Consider the following 15,152-nt stretch of genomic DNA (forward strand, 5'->3'; position numbering starts at 1 on the left):
CAATAACTTCAAATGACTATTTTTGGGGTATGTTTCTTTATTTGGAACGGGGGGGGGGGTGGGTGGAGAGGGGTAAAAATTCTCCTCGTGTTATCTCATATTGCAGAAACTGAGACTTGATGGGTACTACATTATCCTTTTTGGACCTCAATCACTCCCAAAGATTCAAGATGAACTCTGCCTGCCCAGGCACCAGAGTCAGTGCCCCAGGGAATTTCTTCATATCTAAGGGATATGCAGGATGTGTACTCGCATGCCCTTGCTGCCTCTCAACTCCAGCTGTACATGCAGTTTTGCTTTAGGAACCTGTACCTCCAGTATTGCATTATCTTTTTCAGTCTCTGTCATCAAGAGTTTAAATACAGTTCAGATCAGTGTTAGTGGCCCAGCTCCAAATGAGGAGAATTGCTGCAATTCGTTATCTTGACAAATTAACTGGTCTGAGGCAATTCCTTTTTGAGAGAGATACAATTACCTAACTCTTGAACTCTAGCCTTGCTCCAATGCTGTGGCATAGTTATGCACCTGCTCAAAAAGTGTGGATACTACTTTCCCATCCATAAGTACAATTCCTACACTAGGATTTGATTTTAAAAAAAGGCTTTCTGACGACCAAGGTGTCTGATTGCACAGGGGATGGAAAATGTGGGAAATGCAGGGTCCTTGCCACCAAATCACAAGAGAAGGGGCTGGCACAGAGAGTGGTCTATCAGAGAAACACACACCACCAGTTGTCCCATCCTCTGTTTTGAGTCCATCTTCCTGATCCAGTGGAAGAAGGTGGCTTTCCTGCTCCCAATCCACCACATAGCAGCCCATTCAGACCTAAACCAGATTATTTTTGGGGGAAAAAAAATCCAAAGTGTTTTCTCCCTGGGATTTAGGCAAGAATTTGTACTTTCAATCTTTCAGTCTTTATATACCTGGAGGAAAATGGGTTGCCATCAGCACTCCACTCCTGGTGTGGACAGGAGCTGGTGCTCCTGGGAAGGCAGAGTGACCTCCAGCCTTGCCCTCACCTCCTGGCCTGGATAAAGCAATAAAAATACATCCACAGTTACACATTGTTCTTCCAACCCAACGTGGGCAGATGCACTTCTCATCCTCTTCCCTGTGGAAAGCAACTCCTTTTGCCCCTCAGCCATAGCTCACCTGTGGGCATCATCTTTCCTTGTAAAAGAGCTCCCAGATGCTAAAAGATATCCCATAACCATTCTTTTGAACCACTGCCTTTTGGAAACTGTTTGGAATAAAGCTGTCCAGCAGAAGGCTTGTGTTTGCCTAGAGCCTCTTTGTATGGACTTGGTGGCTGGGAGTTTCCTTGAGCTCCTCTTTGAACTCCAAGCCTTCAGCATCCAAAACATTTAACCCTCAATTTCTTTTCTGCTTTATCAGTTTGGTCAGCTTCCAGCTGGCAGCATTCATTTGCAGGCTCCCATTCTGCATCTCGTGTTTGCAGATGCATTTCTTTTTCAATTAACCCCTTGAAATGGTTTTCTTCTCCCCGGAGCCTACCTGCCTCCGGTCTGGCCGGCACTTCTCCCTGCTCTGGATGCCTGAAGGGCAGAAGCCAGGAGTGGAGGAGCTGGGTCCTTGAGCTGGAAGTGCCAAGCAGAGGGTGTGCCCCATGCACAGGCGTCACAGAGAGCAGCTGAAGGAACACGCAGGTTCGGCAGCGCCGGCTCTGCCCGTTGTGGGTTGGGGCTTGCAATGCCAGAGGCGCTTTTGCCTATGTGTAGTCTCTGGAGCATCACTTATGAATAATGAGAATGCTTTCGCTGGGATGCTCGGGAGCACGCGCCCACATTTCCACTGCTGCAGCCTTCGCCCCAAACAATGGGAATGTCTCTGCTCGCCAGCAGCTTTTCCACAGCTTTGTTTTAGAACAGCTATTTCTAGAGAGTCACCTAAAATGAAAAAAAAAAAAAAAAAATGAAATAAAAAAGAAAAAGAAAGCCCGTGTCTAAAGCATCACTTAGCAAACAAAGACATTGCCTCGTCGCCAGGACTGTCCTCCCTCCTGTGCTGCTGTAATTGCTGAGCAGTAGCAGCCATAGGTTGCTCATCCTGGCACTCCAGCTGGTTCACAGGCACCTACAGGGAGAGGAGAACCGCTTGCCCACTGCCAGGATTGTCCAGCAAACTCCACATGGGCTGGGAAACCTGATAACATCTAGAGGTGCAGCATCTCTATTGCTGAGACACCAGTCAAGCCTTTGAAGTGAGACGGCCTGCAATTGAAGCAAATCCTTGGGTATTCAGTCTCTTTCAGCTGGAGACTCAGCACAGCTTGGTACTTCCACATCTGGATCACCCTGTAAGACACACCTTCTTTTTTAAATTAATTAATATTGGCACTGCTGGGGTGGTTCCTAAGGAACCCGATTACTTAGGCTCCAGGGAGATATAAAATTAACTATTCAGACTGTTTAGTGGTTAACTTAATGTTGTGTATGATTCTGGCAGAGCAAATGAGTAGTAGAGATTGAAATCTCAGCCAAAGCTAGTAAAGACTCAGCATTTCCATTTAGTTTTTAGTTTTTAGTCCATCCAGAAAGTTTTAGAGCCAGGTTTCACAGCAGACTGCAGAAGACTGCTAAGTGAAGTATAACTGTGTAAGCTACAAAAATAAAAGCAGTTGTTTATAAATATTAGCTACTTCTTTAGTTTTATCACATAACTTTTATATTAATTCTTAAATTTCCTGGCACACCCACTAAAACATTTTTGCTGCTGCTAATACCCCTACTATCCAACTAGTGAAATAATGACATGTTATGCTACTATTAAGGGTTGATTCTACTAGTAGTGATGCCTTATCTTCTCAGGCATCAGATTGTTAAATTACAACAGAACTGGGAGATATTCAGATTTAATTTCAGAATTAATCTTATCCAGCTCTTTAAACTGTAACAGCTGTTCTCAATGAGTTTAAGTACTATAAAACCAATATTTCCTCAATTTGTATTTGTCAAATGCAAACATGTCAGCCTTGGGAATTAACAAAACAACACAAAAATAATCTAAAAATAAAAATCCATGGAAAACTAGCTGAGAAGAAGCAAAGAAGTTTAGAGTTACATTTTTCCACTCTCACAAACAAAGCTCTGTGGTTTCCCTGCAGGATTTTGTTGAAACGAAACAATTTTATTAGAATATGTTTATTTAGAAAGACGTTTTCAGGAGAACAATTGTAGCCAGAAAAAAAGAGCTGACCACACTCAAATCAGCAATGGAAGTTCCCACTGATTTTGATACCAGAAGAACTTCATGCAGTGGTTTTAGAAATAGCTTTGTGTAGAGAAAACCTGGGATAGAATTATCACAACTTGATAATGTGTGAAATCATGCCCAATCTCATGCCTTCTGCAGCAGTTATTTGCCTTTAAAAAAATCCCCAAAACCTCATAAAATCATGAGAGCGTGCTTTCAACAGGTAAAAAGAAACACTTAAATGAAAAAAAAAGTTATTCCATAATAAGAGGAGATATGAACTTATTTACATAGAATTAGCTATTCAAGTAAAAAATTAATTTGTTTAAATGCCTAAGAGAAAAGAAGTGTGATTGTTAGTAAATTCTACTGTTTTACAGCACTCACTTGAATTAACTATTTGCATTTCTTCAGACCCTTGATTTGTTTTTCTCAGAAAAACGCTACTATTTACCTCTTTTTTTTTTTTTTTTGTAAAAGAGCAATGTGGCTGAAGTCTGTGTGGTTCACTGGGAGTTTGTTGGCATATATTTGCAATTCCTGAAGCAAAAAAATGATATTTTATCTTTAGAAGGAGTTACATTTTTTGAACTTATTGAATTTTTCAGAGATCAGCATGAAGAGTTCTGATTAAATGCTTGCTTCAGCATTTTAAAGGCTTCTTGTGTCCCTGTTGCCTAAGGAGGTCGTACACGAGGATTGCTCTGTAAACATCAGATTGTACAGAATTGGCTCTGCATACCATGCCAGGCACACAAAGAGGAAGTCAAATGGCTTATCTCTCACTTATCAACTAGTTTATTTTTCACGCCCAAAAAAGGCTGCTACAAGAGCAGCTGCTACTTTGTAAATAATTTAATGGCTTCTGTTAAGTAGAGCTGTCAATTTTGCCAACAATATTAAAAGGAGATTTTCATTTTACCATGGATTTGCACATTCTGAAATGCATTTTTATCCCTGAGAGTCCAGTGGAGGATCCTGGAGAATGGAAACAGCTTCTGATTTGCAGACACAGATTCAAAAGAGAATAGATGTGGTTAAATAATGACAGATGTGTGAGCAGGGAAGGTGTGATATCACCTGCATGCATTACCTAGAGAGCATCCTGCTCAATAAGGCTTAGGAAAACTTTGAGTGGACTTGTAAAGAAAGATATTTGGCTCTTTCTGACAGGTGTTAGATGTAGCAATAGCAATTACCACAAAATTTTGGAAATGCAGAATATGCATTGTGTCATTGTGTGGTTGGGTGTACACAATATTATCCCAATATTGATCACGACAAATGGGATTTTTTTAAAGATTTTTAGCACAAAAAATTCACATTATTGCATCTGATAAATTACTTTAATGATGAAACCACAATATTAGCATAATACCAACTCTCAAATTTTTAAAATTCAAATTCAGATTGAAATCTCCAGATCCTAACATGTTAAGCAAATAGTAGGTTAGAATTTAAAACAGCAACAGTTTATTATGCAATAAGCCAAAGGAGTATCCCAGATTGCCTGAATACAAAATCTTGGGTGAAACTTGTGATCTCTCCAGTGCTAGCACAAAGTCAGGTTTCTGTTAAACACCAAACCCTAGACAGAGCCCTGATCTAAATGTGAGGACCACCACCCTCTCCCAGCTCTGTGACATTGTTGTCAAAATCCTTCCCTTTCTAATTAAAAGTGGGATAGTCTAGTTTGGGAAGGGCTGTGTTGTTTAAACAGTGTTCCTTGTGCATTTGTTTTTCCTTCTTTAGCACTTCTCACAGGGAGCAGAGTCCATGTCCCACAACAAAAATATTTATTTCTTTGTTCTATAGCTCTTATCTGATGGTTTTGTGGCTTTGAACCACTCCTGGCATCTGATCCTATCAAATGCTCCACACTGCACCTGTATCCCCAGACCAGAATAGGTTCAATGCCCATAACTTGAGGTCAATTTCAGATATTTATTTCAGATACAAAAGTGCAGAGAAGTCTATTTGCACTCCTGTGGGTAAGAACCCTGCTCTTCCCCTGGTTTGGTGCTTGCAGATGACAGACTGCTCTGTTTTCCATGAGGTTCCCATGGATCCAGTAGCATTATTTAACAAGGTGTAGCTGTGCTGCATCCACAGCACAAAATATATGCATTATATGCTCATGGCATTCATATATTAGAAATGTGGCACACAAGGACTCTGTATGTCCAAATTGTAGCCCACTCCAGTTAAAAAGCTGCTGGGTACCACCTGGAGCACATGCATGAGTTACACTGAAGTGATTGGTGTGAGGACTGGGATTTACTCTGTTCTGATTGTCGGCAGGGACAAGGAAACACAAATCAGTAGTGTGATGGAAAGAGAACAAGACAAAGTTGACCCAATTCTAATTTGTTTTTTTCCTCAATACACACTCCTCTTTGAGCATCTCTCAGGGTTTTATGTTCTGAAATGTCCCCACTCCTCGGAGCTGGGTCAGCCTCAGGAGAAGTCATGGACATCATATATTGGTAAAAGTTTATAACTTTAAGGGGGTAAGTTGTGTAGGCCTTAGATGTTACTGGAAAAAGAAAAAAAATATAAAAGAAAAATTAATTGCAGCTGCTTGACTCACCCCGTACATATGAACTTTGACATTTTGCAAATTAAACATTCTGTTTAACATTCTGTTTCTTAACAAAATAAGGCAAAGTGGAGGGGGAGGCTCTTCAGGACCAAAGACTCAGTTCCAGGTGGGACCACAGCAGTGAGAGATGTGTTCCCAAGCAGAGGCTGTCAAAGTTTGTGCCACAAGACCTGCAGTGGATTTTGCCTAATTATTTTTTTCCCCCAATCAACAGGAATTTTGTTTAAGCCCTTTCCCAGAGTTCTTCATGTATATGAAAAGCAGCTTCTCCTGAACCTCTATAAGTTCTCAATATTGTTCCTCTCCTTCTCTTGGCTTCTCACTCTGCCAGGCTCCAAGAAGAGCTGCCCAGAGAAACCTCCCTTACTTGCCCTGGAGTTGAGTTTCTGAGATGTAAAGCATTGCCTGTACACCTATTTTCTCCTCTGCTTTTATTTCTCTTTGGATTTTTTTATTCAACATGGAGGGGAAATTGCACCACTGCTGATTTAGCACCTTTATTTATTGTAGTGTGATGTGCTTGCTCGAGGTGTGCTGCTTTCAGCCAAGTTGGCCATTTTCAATTATTCCCACATTGCTCTGCCTGTGGGAAGCAGCAGCACAGACAGACAACATCAGCTACCTGGGAAAGCCAAACCTTGCCACACTTCACCCTCCCTCACACCACAGATGCCAGTAATATTTAGGTGGCATGAAGAGTAGGAATAGTCCACAGCAATCCTACAGCACTGGATTTTTAGGACTCAGAGGTTCAGAAACACTTATGAGGGGATTTGCTTTCCTAAGCCAGCGAGTGTTCTGGGTCTCCAGACAAAATGCTAACCAACAGCCTGGCAACCCTCGCCAGGGTGTTGCATCCTCCCCACTGCCCACGGTGCCACCATGGGTATCATGCAGATTAGCTTATACAGGATCCAAGAAGGCAGAGAACAAGGGGAGAAAAACAGGATTAGAAGAGGAAAAAATGCAAAAGAGTCTTACGATTTTGAGAAAAATCTTTTAAAGTCTTTATCTGTAACAGGATTTTTTTTTTCCTTAATCCAAACTCTGCTAGCCTGTGGTTTGATTAAATTTTTTATTTATTTATTTGAAGTCTCACACCTAGAATATGCAATTCCTTCTCTGTATTTTTAAGTGGTTCAGATATTTTTAAACAATTTCCTTTTCCAGAGGGCTCAGACTGGAATTTGTGAATGCTTCACCTACTGAAGACTTCAGGTCTTGATTGTGAACCAAAATATTTTAAAACAAAGCTAAGGGAAGTCTTTCTTTTTAAAGGAAGGAGTTACAGATACCTGTCCTGGGTTGAGGTGTATTCTATTACCATCCTCATGAGCTGTTGAAATCAGGTGGGGCAGTGTTTTCCTTGCCTCCTCCCCCCAGATTATCTTTCTGTTAATGGCCCATCATTGTCCTGCTGCATGACTCAGAGATAACTCCCTCCGGACTATCTTCTGTTAACGAGCCTAATCAACACCTGGCCTCATGACTCATTACCTCATTGTGAGATGCTCCACCCAGAGGGAGGAACCAAGCATCCCATCATGGATATAACTGGGACTCTGAGCATCAAAGGGACGGGCTCCACTGGATTTCCAGAGGACAGGAGCTACACAGCCACCGCTGGACTTTCTGAGGAAGAGCAGACCCCTTCTACTACAGGATCACCACTTCAGAGGATTGCAGCCACCATTCCACCAGACTGCTACCACTACCCTGCCTAATAGGGATTCAGGTTGTATCTTGGCTCTGTCAGTGTTTTCTTTTACTTTCTTTTCCTTTTCTTTAATTTCCATTAAATTGTTATTCTGACTTGGTGCCTCTCACTGGTTTATTTTCAAACTAGTACATAATTTGGCGCCCAACGTGGGGCACTGCTCTGAGAGAAAGTCAGAATTACAATTTTGTATTCACCATGGTGCTCAGCTTGTCTGCATGGGTACTGTATCTTGCTCTCTATATCTTTCCTCACATGGGGAACTACCTGCCTGTAGTATTACTCCTGTTAAAACCAGGGAATGGTATGAGAATTGCTTTAATGGTTTATTATGTCTATAGCATAATAACCTGCGAGGCGATGAATGCCATTCGGAAAATATACTCCATTTTGTTTGGCTGTCCTAGTCTGGGCTCCTATTTCTGGGATCTCCTCAACAATCGCACCCAGCCCCTGGTGGGAGGAGTAGAGAGTGGTTTCTTCCAGCCTTTCAGGCCAGGCACAGCAGTTTTTGAAAATATTGAACTCCCTCTGGATGTCAAAGATAGCATAAACTTGCTGTCAGTTCTGCTTTGTCTTCTCTGTACAGCCTGCACCATGTACACCATGCTCAGAATCAGAGCTATGGCACAGCATCCTCAGGATGAGGGAGGGAAGAAGAGCAGAGCAACAAACACCATGTCTGCACAGACTGTCACAGAGAAGAAAGAAACCAAATGCAAAACAACAGCGTCCATGTCTACGCAGACTGACACAAAGGAAAAAGGAACCAAACGCAAAGCAACAGTGTCCATCTCTACGCAGACTGACACAGAGGAGAAAGAAACCAAATGCAAAACGACAGCATCCATGTCTACGCAGACTGACACAGAGGAGAAAGAAGCCAGACGCAAGACAACAGCGCCCATGTCTACGCAGACTGACACAGAGGAGAAAGGAACCAAAAGCACTGTCAGCATCCCCACGCAAACCATCACTGAACCAGAACAGCCTAAACCGATTGCAGTTGCCCCCGTGCAGAAGAAGAAATCAAAAAGCAAGTCAGTCCGCATAGTGACTGACGAGGATGCAGCAGGACCTTCGCACCCAGCAGAAGAGGCAGAGCCAGAGATCATCACTCGGTCACTATCCCTGGGTGAGCTGCGTGACCTGCGGAGGGAATTCACCCGCCAGACGAATGAGTCCATCCTGACCTGGCTCCTCCGCATCTGGGACGCTGCAGCCAATGACACTATTCTAGACGGAAGTGAGGCCAGGCAACTGGGATCTCTGTCCCGGGATGTGGTCATTGACCAGGGGATCGGGAGAACCCAAGAAACCCTCAGCCTCTGGCGGCGACTGCTTACAAGTGTCAGGGACAGGTACCTTTGTAAAGAAGACCTCCAGGTACACCAAGGAAAATGGAGCACAATGGAACAAGGTATCCGGTGCCTGAGGGAATTGGCTGTGCTGGAGATCATTTTCTCAGAAGATGAGAGATTTCCTAAGAGCCCAGATGGTGTCCAGTGCACATCACAGATGTGGTTGAGGTTCGCACGCCTCGGACCAGAGATATACTCCCGTTACCTGGCAACGCTGCAATGGAGGGAAGGCGAGGACAGGGTGGGCGTCTTGGTGAACAAGCTGAGGATTTACGAGGACACTGTCACAGCCCCATTTCGCACCCATGTCTCATCCGTGGAAACAAGTCTTTTGGCTGAGCAAGTCCGGAGCTTGGTTGAAGAAGGCCATCAGAAATTGAAAAAGGAGCTTAAGGAAGAGATTTATCACATCTCGCCAGAACTAACAAGAGTCTCTGCCATTAGGAGCCGGCGCCCCCCAACCAGGGAGAGAGGATACACGCCACGAGGTAATCTCTGGTTTTTCCTTCAGGAACATGGAGAAGACATGAGTAAGTGGCATGGAAAACCCACCTCCTCCTTAGCAGCCAGGGTACGTGAACTAAAAAGAGGGACAACTACCACAAGAAGCGCATCTAGAGTCAACATTGCTCCGGTCTCTCGCACACAGAACTCCAGACGGTACCAGAATGACAGTATGACTGATCCTCTTGAAGGGACCTCAGGTACATACTCACCGGAAGGGAGCAACATGCACCAGAACCAGGAATAGAGGGGCCCTGCCTCTAGCCAGGTAGAGGAAAGGGATAATCGGGTCTTTTGGACTGTGTGGGTCCGATGGCCTGGCACAGCTGACCCACAAAAATACACGGCTTTGGTTGACACAGGCGCTCAATGTACTCTGATGCCATCAAGGTATGTGGGAGCAGAACCCATTTCTATTTGTGGGGTGACAGGAGGATCCCAGCAGCTGACTGTACTGGAAGCTGAAGTGAGTTTAACTGGGAACGAGTGGCAGAAACACCCCATCGTGACTGGCCCGGAGGCCCCGTGCATTCTCGGCATAGACTATCTCAGAAATGGATATTTCAAGGACCCAAAAGGACATCGTTGGGCTTTTGGGATAGCTGCTGTGGAGACAGAAGATATCAGACAACTGAGTACATTGCCTGGCCTCTCAGATGACCCGTCTGCCGTGGGACTGCTAAGAGTTGAAGAACAACAGGTACCAATCGCCACAGCAACAGTACACCGTCGGCAATACCGCACCGACAGAGACTCTGTGGTTCCCGTCCATGAGATGATTCGTAAACTGGAGAGCCAAGGGGTGGTCAGCAAGGCCCATTCACCTTTCAACAGCCCTATATGGCCAGTGCGTAAGTCCAACGGGGAATGGAGACTGACAGTGGATTACCGTGGCCTGAATGAAGTCACACCACCATTGAGCGCTGCTGTGCCGGACATGTTGGAACTTCAGTACGAGCTGGAGTCCAAAGCAGCGAAGTGGTACTCCACTATTGACATTGCCAACGCCTTCTTCTCCATTCCTTTGGCAGCAGAATGCAGGCCCCAGTTTGCTTTCACTTGGAGGGGTGTGCAATACACCTGGAACCGACTGCCCCAGGGGTGGAAGCACAGTCCTACCATTTGCCATGGACTGATCCAAACTGCACTGGAAAAGGGTGAGGCCCCAGAACATCTGCAATACATCGACGACATCATCGTGTGGGGAAACACAGCAAAGGAAGTATTTGAGAAAGGAGAGAAAATCATCCAGATTCTCCTGGAAGCTGGCTTTGCCATCAAAAGGAGCAAAGTCAAGGGACCTGCCCAAGAGATCCAGTTCCTGGGAGTAAAGTGGCAAGATGGACGACGTCAGATTCCCACCGAGGTCGTCAACAAGATCACTGCGATGTCTCCACCGACCAGTAAGAAGGAAACACAAGCTTTCCTAGGTGCCATAGGTTTTTGGAGAATGCACATTCCTGAGTACAGCCAGATTGTGAGCCCTCTCTACCTGGTTACCCGCAAGAAGAACGATTTCCACTGGGGCCCTGAACAGCAGCAAGCCTTCGCCCAGATCAAACAGGAAATCGCTCATGCGGTAGCCCTTGGCCCAGTCAGGACAGGACCAGAGGTGAAGAATGTGCTCTACTCTGCAGCCGGGAGCCATGGTCTGTCCTGGAGCCTCTGGCAGAAGGTGCCTGGTGAGACTCGTGGCCGACCACTGGGATTCTGGAGCCGAAGCTACAGAGGATCTGAAGCTAACTACACTCCCACAGAGAAGGAAATCTTGGCCGCCTATGAAGGAGTCCAAGCTGCCTCAGAGGTAATCGGCACAGAGGCACAACTCCTCCTGGCACCCCGACTACCAGTGCTGGGGTGGATGTTCAAGGGAAAGGTTCCTGCCATGCATCACGCCACCGACACCACATGGAGCAAATGGATTGCTCTCATCACACAGCGTGCCCGTATTGGAAACCCGAATCGCCCTGGGATTCTGGAAATTATAACAAACTGGCCTGAAGGTGAGACTTTTGGATTATCTTCTGAAGAAGAGGAAGAGCAAGTGACTCGTGCTGAGGAAGCCCCACCATATAATGAGCTACCGGAGACTGAAAGACGTTATGCCCTCTTCACTGATGGTTCCTGCCGAATTGTAGGCACTAACAGGAAGTGGAAAGCTGCAGTATGGAGCCCCACACGGCAAGTTGCACAAGCTACCGAGGGACAAGGTGGATCGAGTCAGGTTGCAGAGCTTAAAGCCGTCCAGCTGGCTTTGGATATTGCTGAACGAGAGAAGTGGCCGAGGCTTTATCTCTACACCGACTCGTGGATGGTAGCTAACGCTCTGTGGGGATGGCTGGTTCGCTGGAGAAAAGCCAACTGGCAGCGCAGAGGGAAACCCATCTGGGCCGCTGAGATTTGGCAGGACATCGCCGCCCGAGTAGAGAAGCTGACCGTGAAGGTTCGACACGTGGATGCGCACGTACCCAAGAGTCGGGCTAATGAAGAACATCGCAACAACGAGCAGGTGGACCGAGCTGCCAAGGTGAAAGTATCACAGGTGGATCTGGACTGGCAGCACAAGGGAGAATTATTCCTAGCTCGTTGGGCCCATGATGCCTCTGGTCATCAGGGGAGAGATGCAACATACCAATGGGCCCGTGACCGAGGGGTGGACCTTACCATGGACAGCATCTCACAGGTCATCCACAGTTGTGAGACCTGTGCTGCAATCAAACAGGCCAAGCGGGTGAAGCCTCTGTGGTACGGTGGACGATGGTCAAAGTACAGGTATGGGGAAGCCTGGCAAATTGATTACATCACCCTTCCCCAAACTCGCCAAGGCAAGCGCTACGTGTTGACCATGGTTGAAGCAACCACTGGATGGCTGGAGACCTACCCTGTGCCTCATGCTACAGCCCGGAACACCATCTTGGGCCTGGAAAAGCAAGTCCTGTGGAGACATGGCACCCCGGACAGGATCGAGTCAGACAACGGGACTCATTTTAAGAACAGCCTCATCAACACCTGGGCCAGAGAACACGGTATCGAATGGATATATCACATTCCTTATCATGCACCAGCTGCTGGAAAAGTTGAACGCTGCAATGGACTACTTAAAACCACCCTAAAGGCACTTGGTGGGGGAACCTTCAAAAATTGGGAAGCGAACTTAGCGAAGGCTACCTGGATGGTCAATACCCGAGGGTCCATCAATCGAGCTGGTCCTGCCGAGTCTGAACCCTTGCACACAGTGGATGGAGATAGAGTCCCTGTGGTACACCTGAGAGGTATTTTAGGAAAGACTGTTTGGATTAATCCCACCTCAGGCAAAGGCAAACCCATCCGTGGGATTGTCTTTGCTCAAGGACCTGGTTGCACTTGGTGGGTAATGCAAAAAGATGGGGAAACCCGTTGTGTACCACAGGGAGACCTAATCTTAGGTGAGAACGGTGTGTAGGGTTTCATTGTATATATATATATATATATATATATATATATATATATATGTATGTGTGTTTAGAGTTTAAGAAGGTATTGATTTGGGATGATGTAGATGGTAATAGAATAAGGGGTGGATAATGTCCTGGGTTGAGGTGTATTCTATTACCATCCTCATGAGCTGTTGAAATCAGGTGGGGCAGTGTTTTCCTTGCCTCCTCCCCCCAGATTATCTTTCTGTTAATGGCCCATCATTGTCCTGCTGCATGACTCAGAGATAACTCCCTCCGGACTATCTTCTGTTAACGAGCCTAATCAACACCTGGCCTCATGACTCATTACCTCATTGTGAGATGCTCCACCCAGAGGGAGGAACCAAGCATCCCATCATGGATATAACTGGGACTCTGAGCATCAAAGGGACGGGCTCCACTGGATTTCCAGAGGACAGGAGCTACACAGCCACCGCTGGACTTTCTGAGGAAGAGCAGACCCCTTCTACTACAGGATCACCACTTCAGAGGATTGCAGCCACCATTCCACCAGACTGCTACCACTACCCTGCCTAATAGGGATTCAGGTTGTATCTTGGCTCTGTCAGTGTTTTCTTTTACTTTCTTTTCCTTTTCTTTAATTTCCATTAAATTGTTATTCTGACTTGGTGCCTCTCACTGGTTTATTTTCAAACTAGTACAATACCCTTCTGGGGAACTAGTCCAATTGATAAGACTTTGATCCCTATGGCAGCAGGAAAATGCTCATGTGCAGCAGCCTTTGGCAGCCTGCTGGACCTTCTGTAGTTGACAATTTAGAGAAGACATTTCCTCCTCGCTAACTACAGCCAATATACACTCAGTCTCTGTCTTTTAAAAATTCTTGGACCTGTTTCTTGTTGCTGCTCATTGGCTACTGGGCCTCCTTTTCAAGGGAAAAGCCAAGGGTGAAAGCTGTGGAAGCATATAGGTTTCCATTCAGTTTGATCCATCTCAAGAGAGGACACCCTTGTCCTTATGGACATCCAAGGCAAACAGTTGGCAGCTTGGCTGGTACTTTCAAACTAAGTAAGTGTGATACCATATCTTGATTCTTCTTAACAGAACTTCTGGGGCAGTCAGATGAAGAAGACCCATCTTTCACTGACCAATCTCCAGAGCAGGGAGGAGGGTGCAACCTGCCTGCTCCTGGCCCTGCCGACACACCACCAGTGCAGAGCTGCTCTGGCAGGTGAGTTCTGAATAGTTTTGAAATGTATGTTCGATATTCTGAACCTTCCTGACAACTGCAGTTGTTGTGTGCATCACGACTGCAAACACAATAAAATATTAAGACCCTAAGGAGGAACTAAGAAAAACCTGGAAGCCCAAAGGACACGGCGCAGACACAAAGAAATCTCCAGAAACAGACAATTTGCAAGCTTTTAACACACACTAGCACAACCATTTTCCAATTAAATGGTTTGGGCAAAGGCAGCCTTGCTTGTTGAATATGGAGAAAAGTGAAATACAGCAATGGAAATGCAGCAAATTAACAGATGCAGGTGGTGAACAGAACTTTTAAAAACCTGACATGATCTTTGCAGATTTCTGTAAGCACATCTCTAGCCTGTGATCAAAACCCCTGGGAAGATCTTTTGAGAGTGCCCTTGTTCTGAAGTTGATTCAAACCTTGAACTTAGCTATGAGAGAAACAACAGCTCTGATGACTGGGGTTTTTTTTCCAATGCTTTCATTGCACATCACCTTGAAAGGGGTAGGAAATTAGAAAGAAACAGCTCTTCTGCGAAAATTCAAAAAGCATTTGTTTCTCTTATTTTTCTTAATGCATTCTTGGTAAAAAAAGAAAAAAAAACCAGTTATTTGTTCCCATTGAGTATATAGATATGTAGTATATAGACCTATTTTTATTTTCTATGCCTACTGCATGTAGGAATGGTTTTAGTAAATCTGATGTGAGTATGCCATTGAACTTCCACATTGCATTCATCCCAGCCATTTGTACATAACTGTGCTGAACACGCTGTTCATGTGGGCAAAACACACATTTCCTTCTCTTTCTGGAAATCTGCATGTTAACTAGTTTTCTGTCTCCCCTCACATGGGCACATTGAGCTTTTTCAGTATTCAGGGTTATATCCATTTTGCCAGTTGCACATCACAAGTGAAGTATTTCTTTTATACATTGCCTACAACTTTTAGGACACAGGGCACGCTCTAAAGCTTTCAGAGCTATCTAATGGGTTCGGAGGTGGGGCCTACCTTTAAAAGTACAGTGCACAGTTATTCCTTCTTAACTTTCGGGATGAAGATACCACCATACTGATATGGGCAAATAA

General features: G+C 45.1%; 1 protein-coding gene across 8 annotated transcripts in view; it reads left to right on the plus strand.

Moving 5' to 3' along the window:
- Positions 1–15,152, plus strand: part of WDPCP (WD repeat containing planar cell polarity effector) — a 155,815-nt gene that overhangs the window by 125,833 nt on the left and 14,830 nt on the right. For all 8 annotated transcript variants that reach the window (XR_011149651.1, XM_069009099.1, XM_069009100.1 and 5 more), the window contains one exon: positions 13,918–14,044. Coding sequence is in view for 7 of the 8 variants with exons in the window: in XM_069009099.1 (XP_068865200.1) it covers positions 13,918–14,044 (127 nt within the window). In the remaining variant the exon portion in view is untranslated. The remainder of the gene's footprint in view (positions 1–13,917; positions 14,045–15,152) is intronic.

Source organism: Aphelocoma coerulescens, chromosome 3 (genome assembly GCF_041296385.1).
Source record: "Aphelocoma coerulescens isolate FSJ_1873_10779 chromosome 3, UR_Acoe_1.0, whole genome shotgun sequence".
Lineage (NCBI taxonomy): Eukaryota > Metazoa > Chordata > Aves > Passeriformes > Corvidae > Aphelocoma > Aphelocoma coerulescens.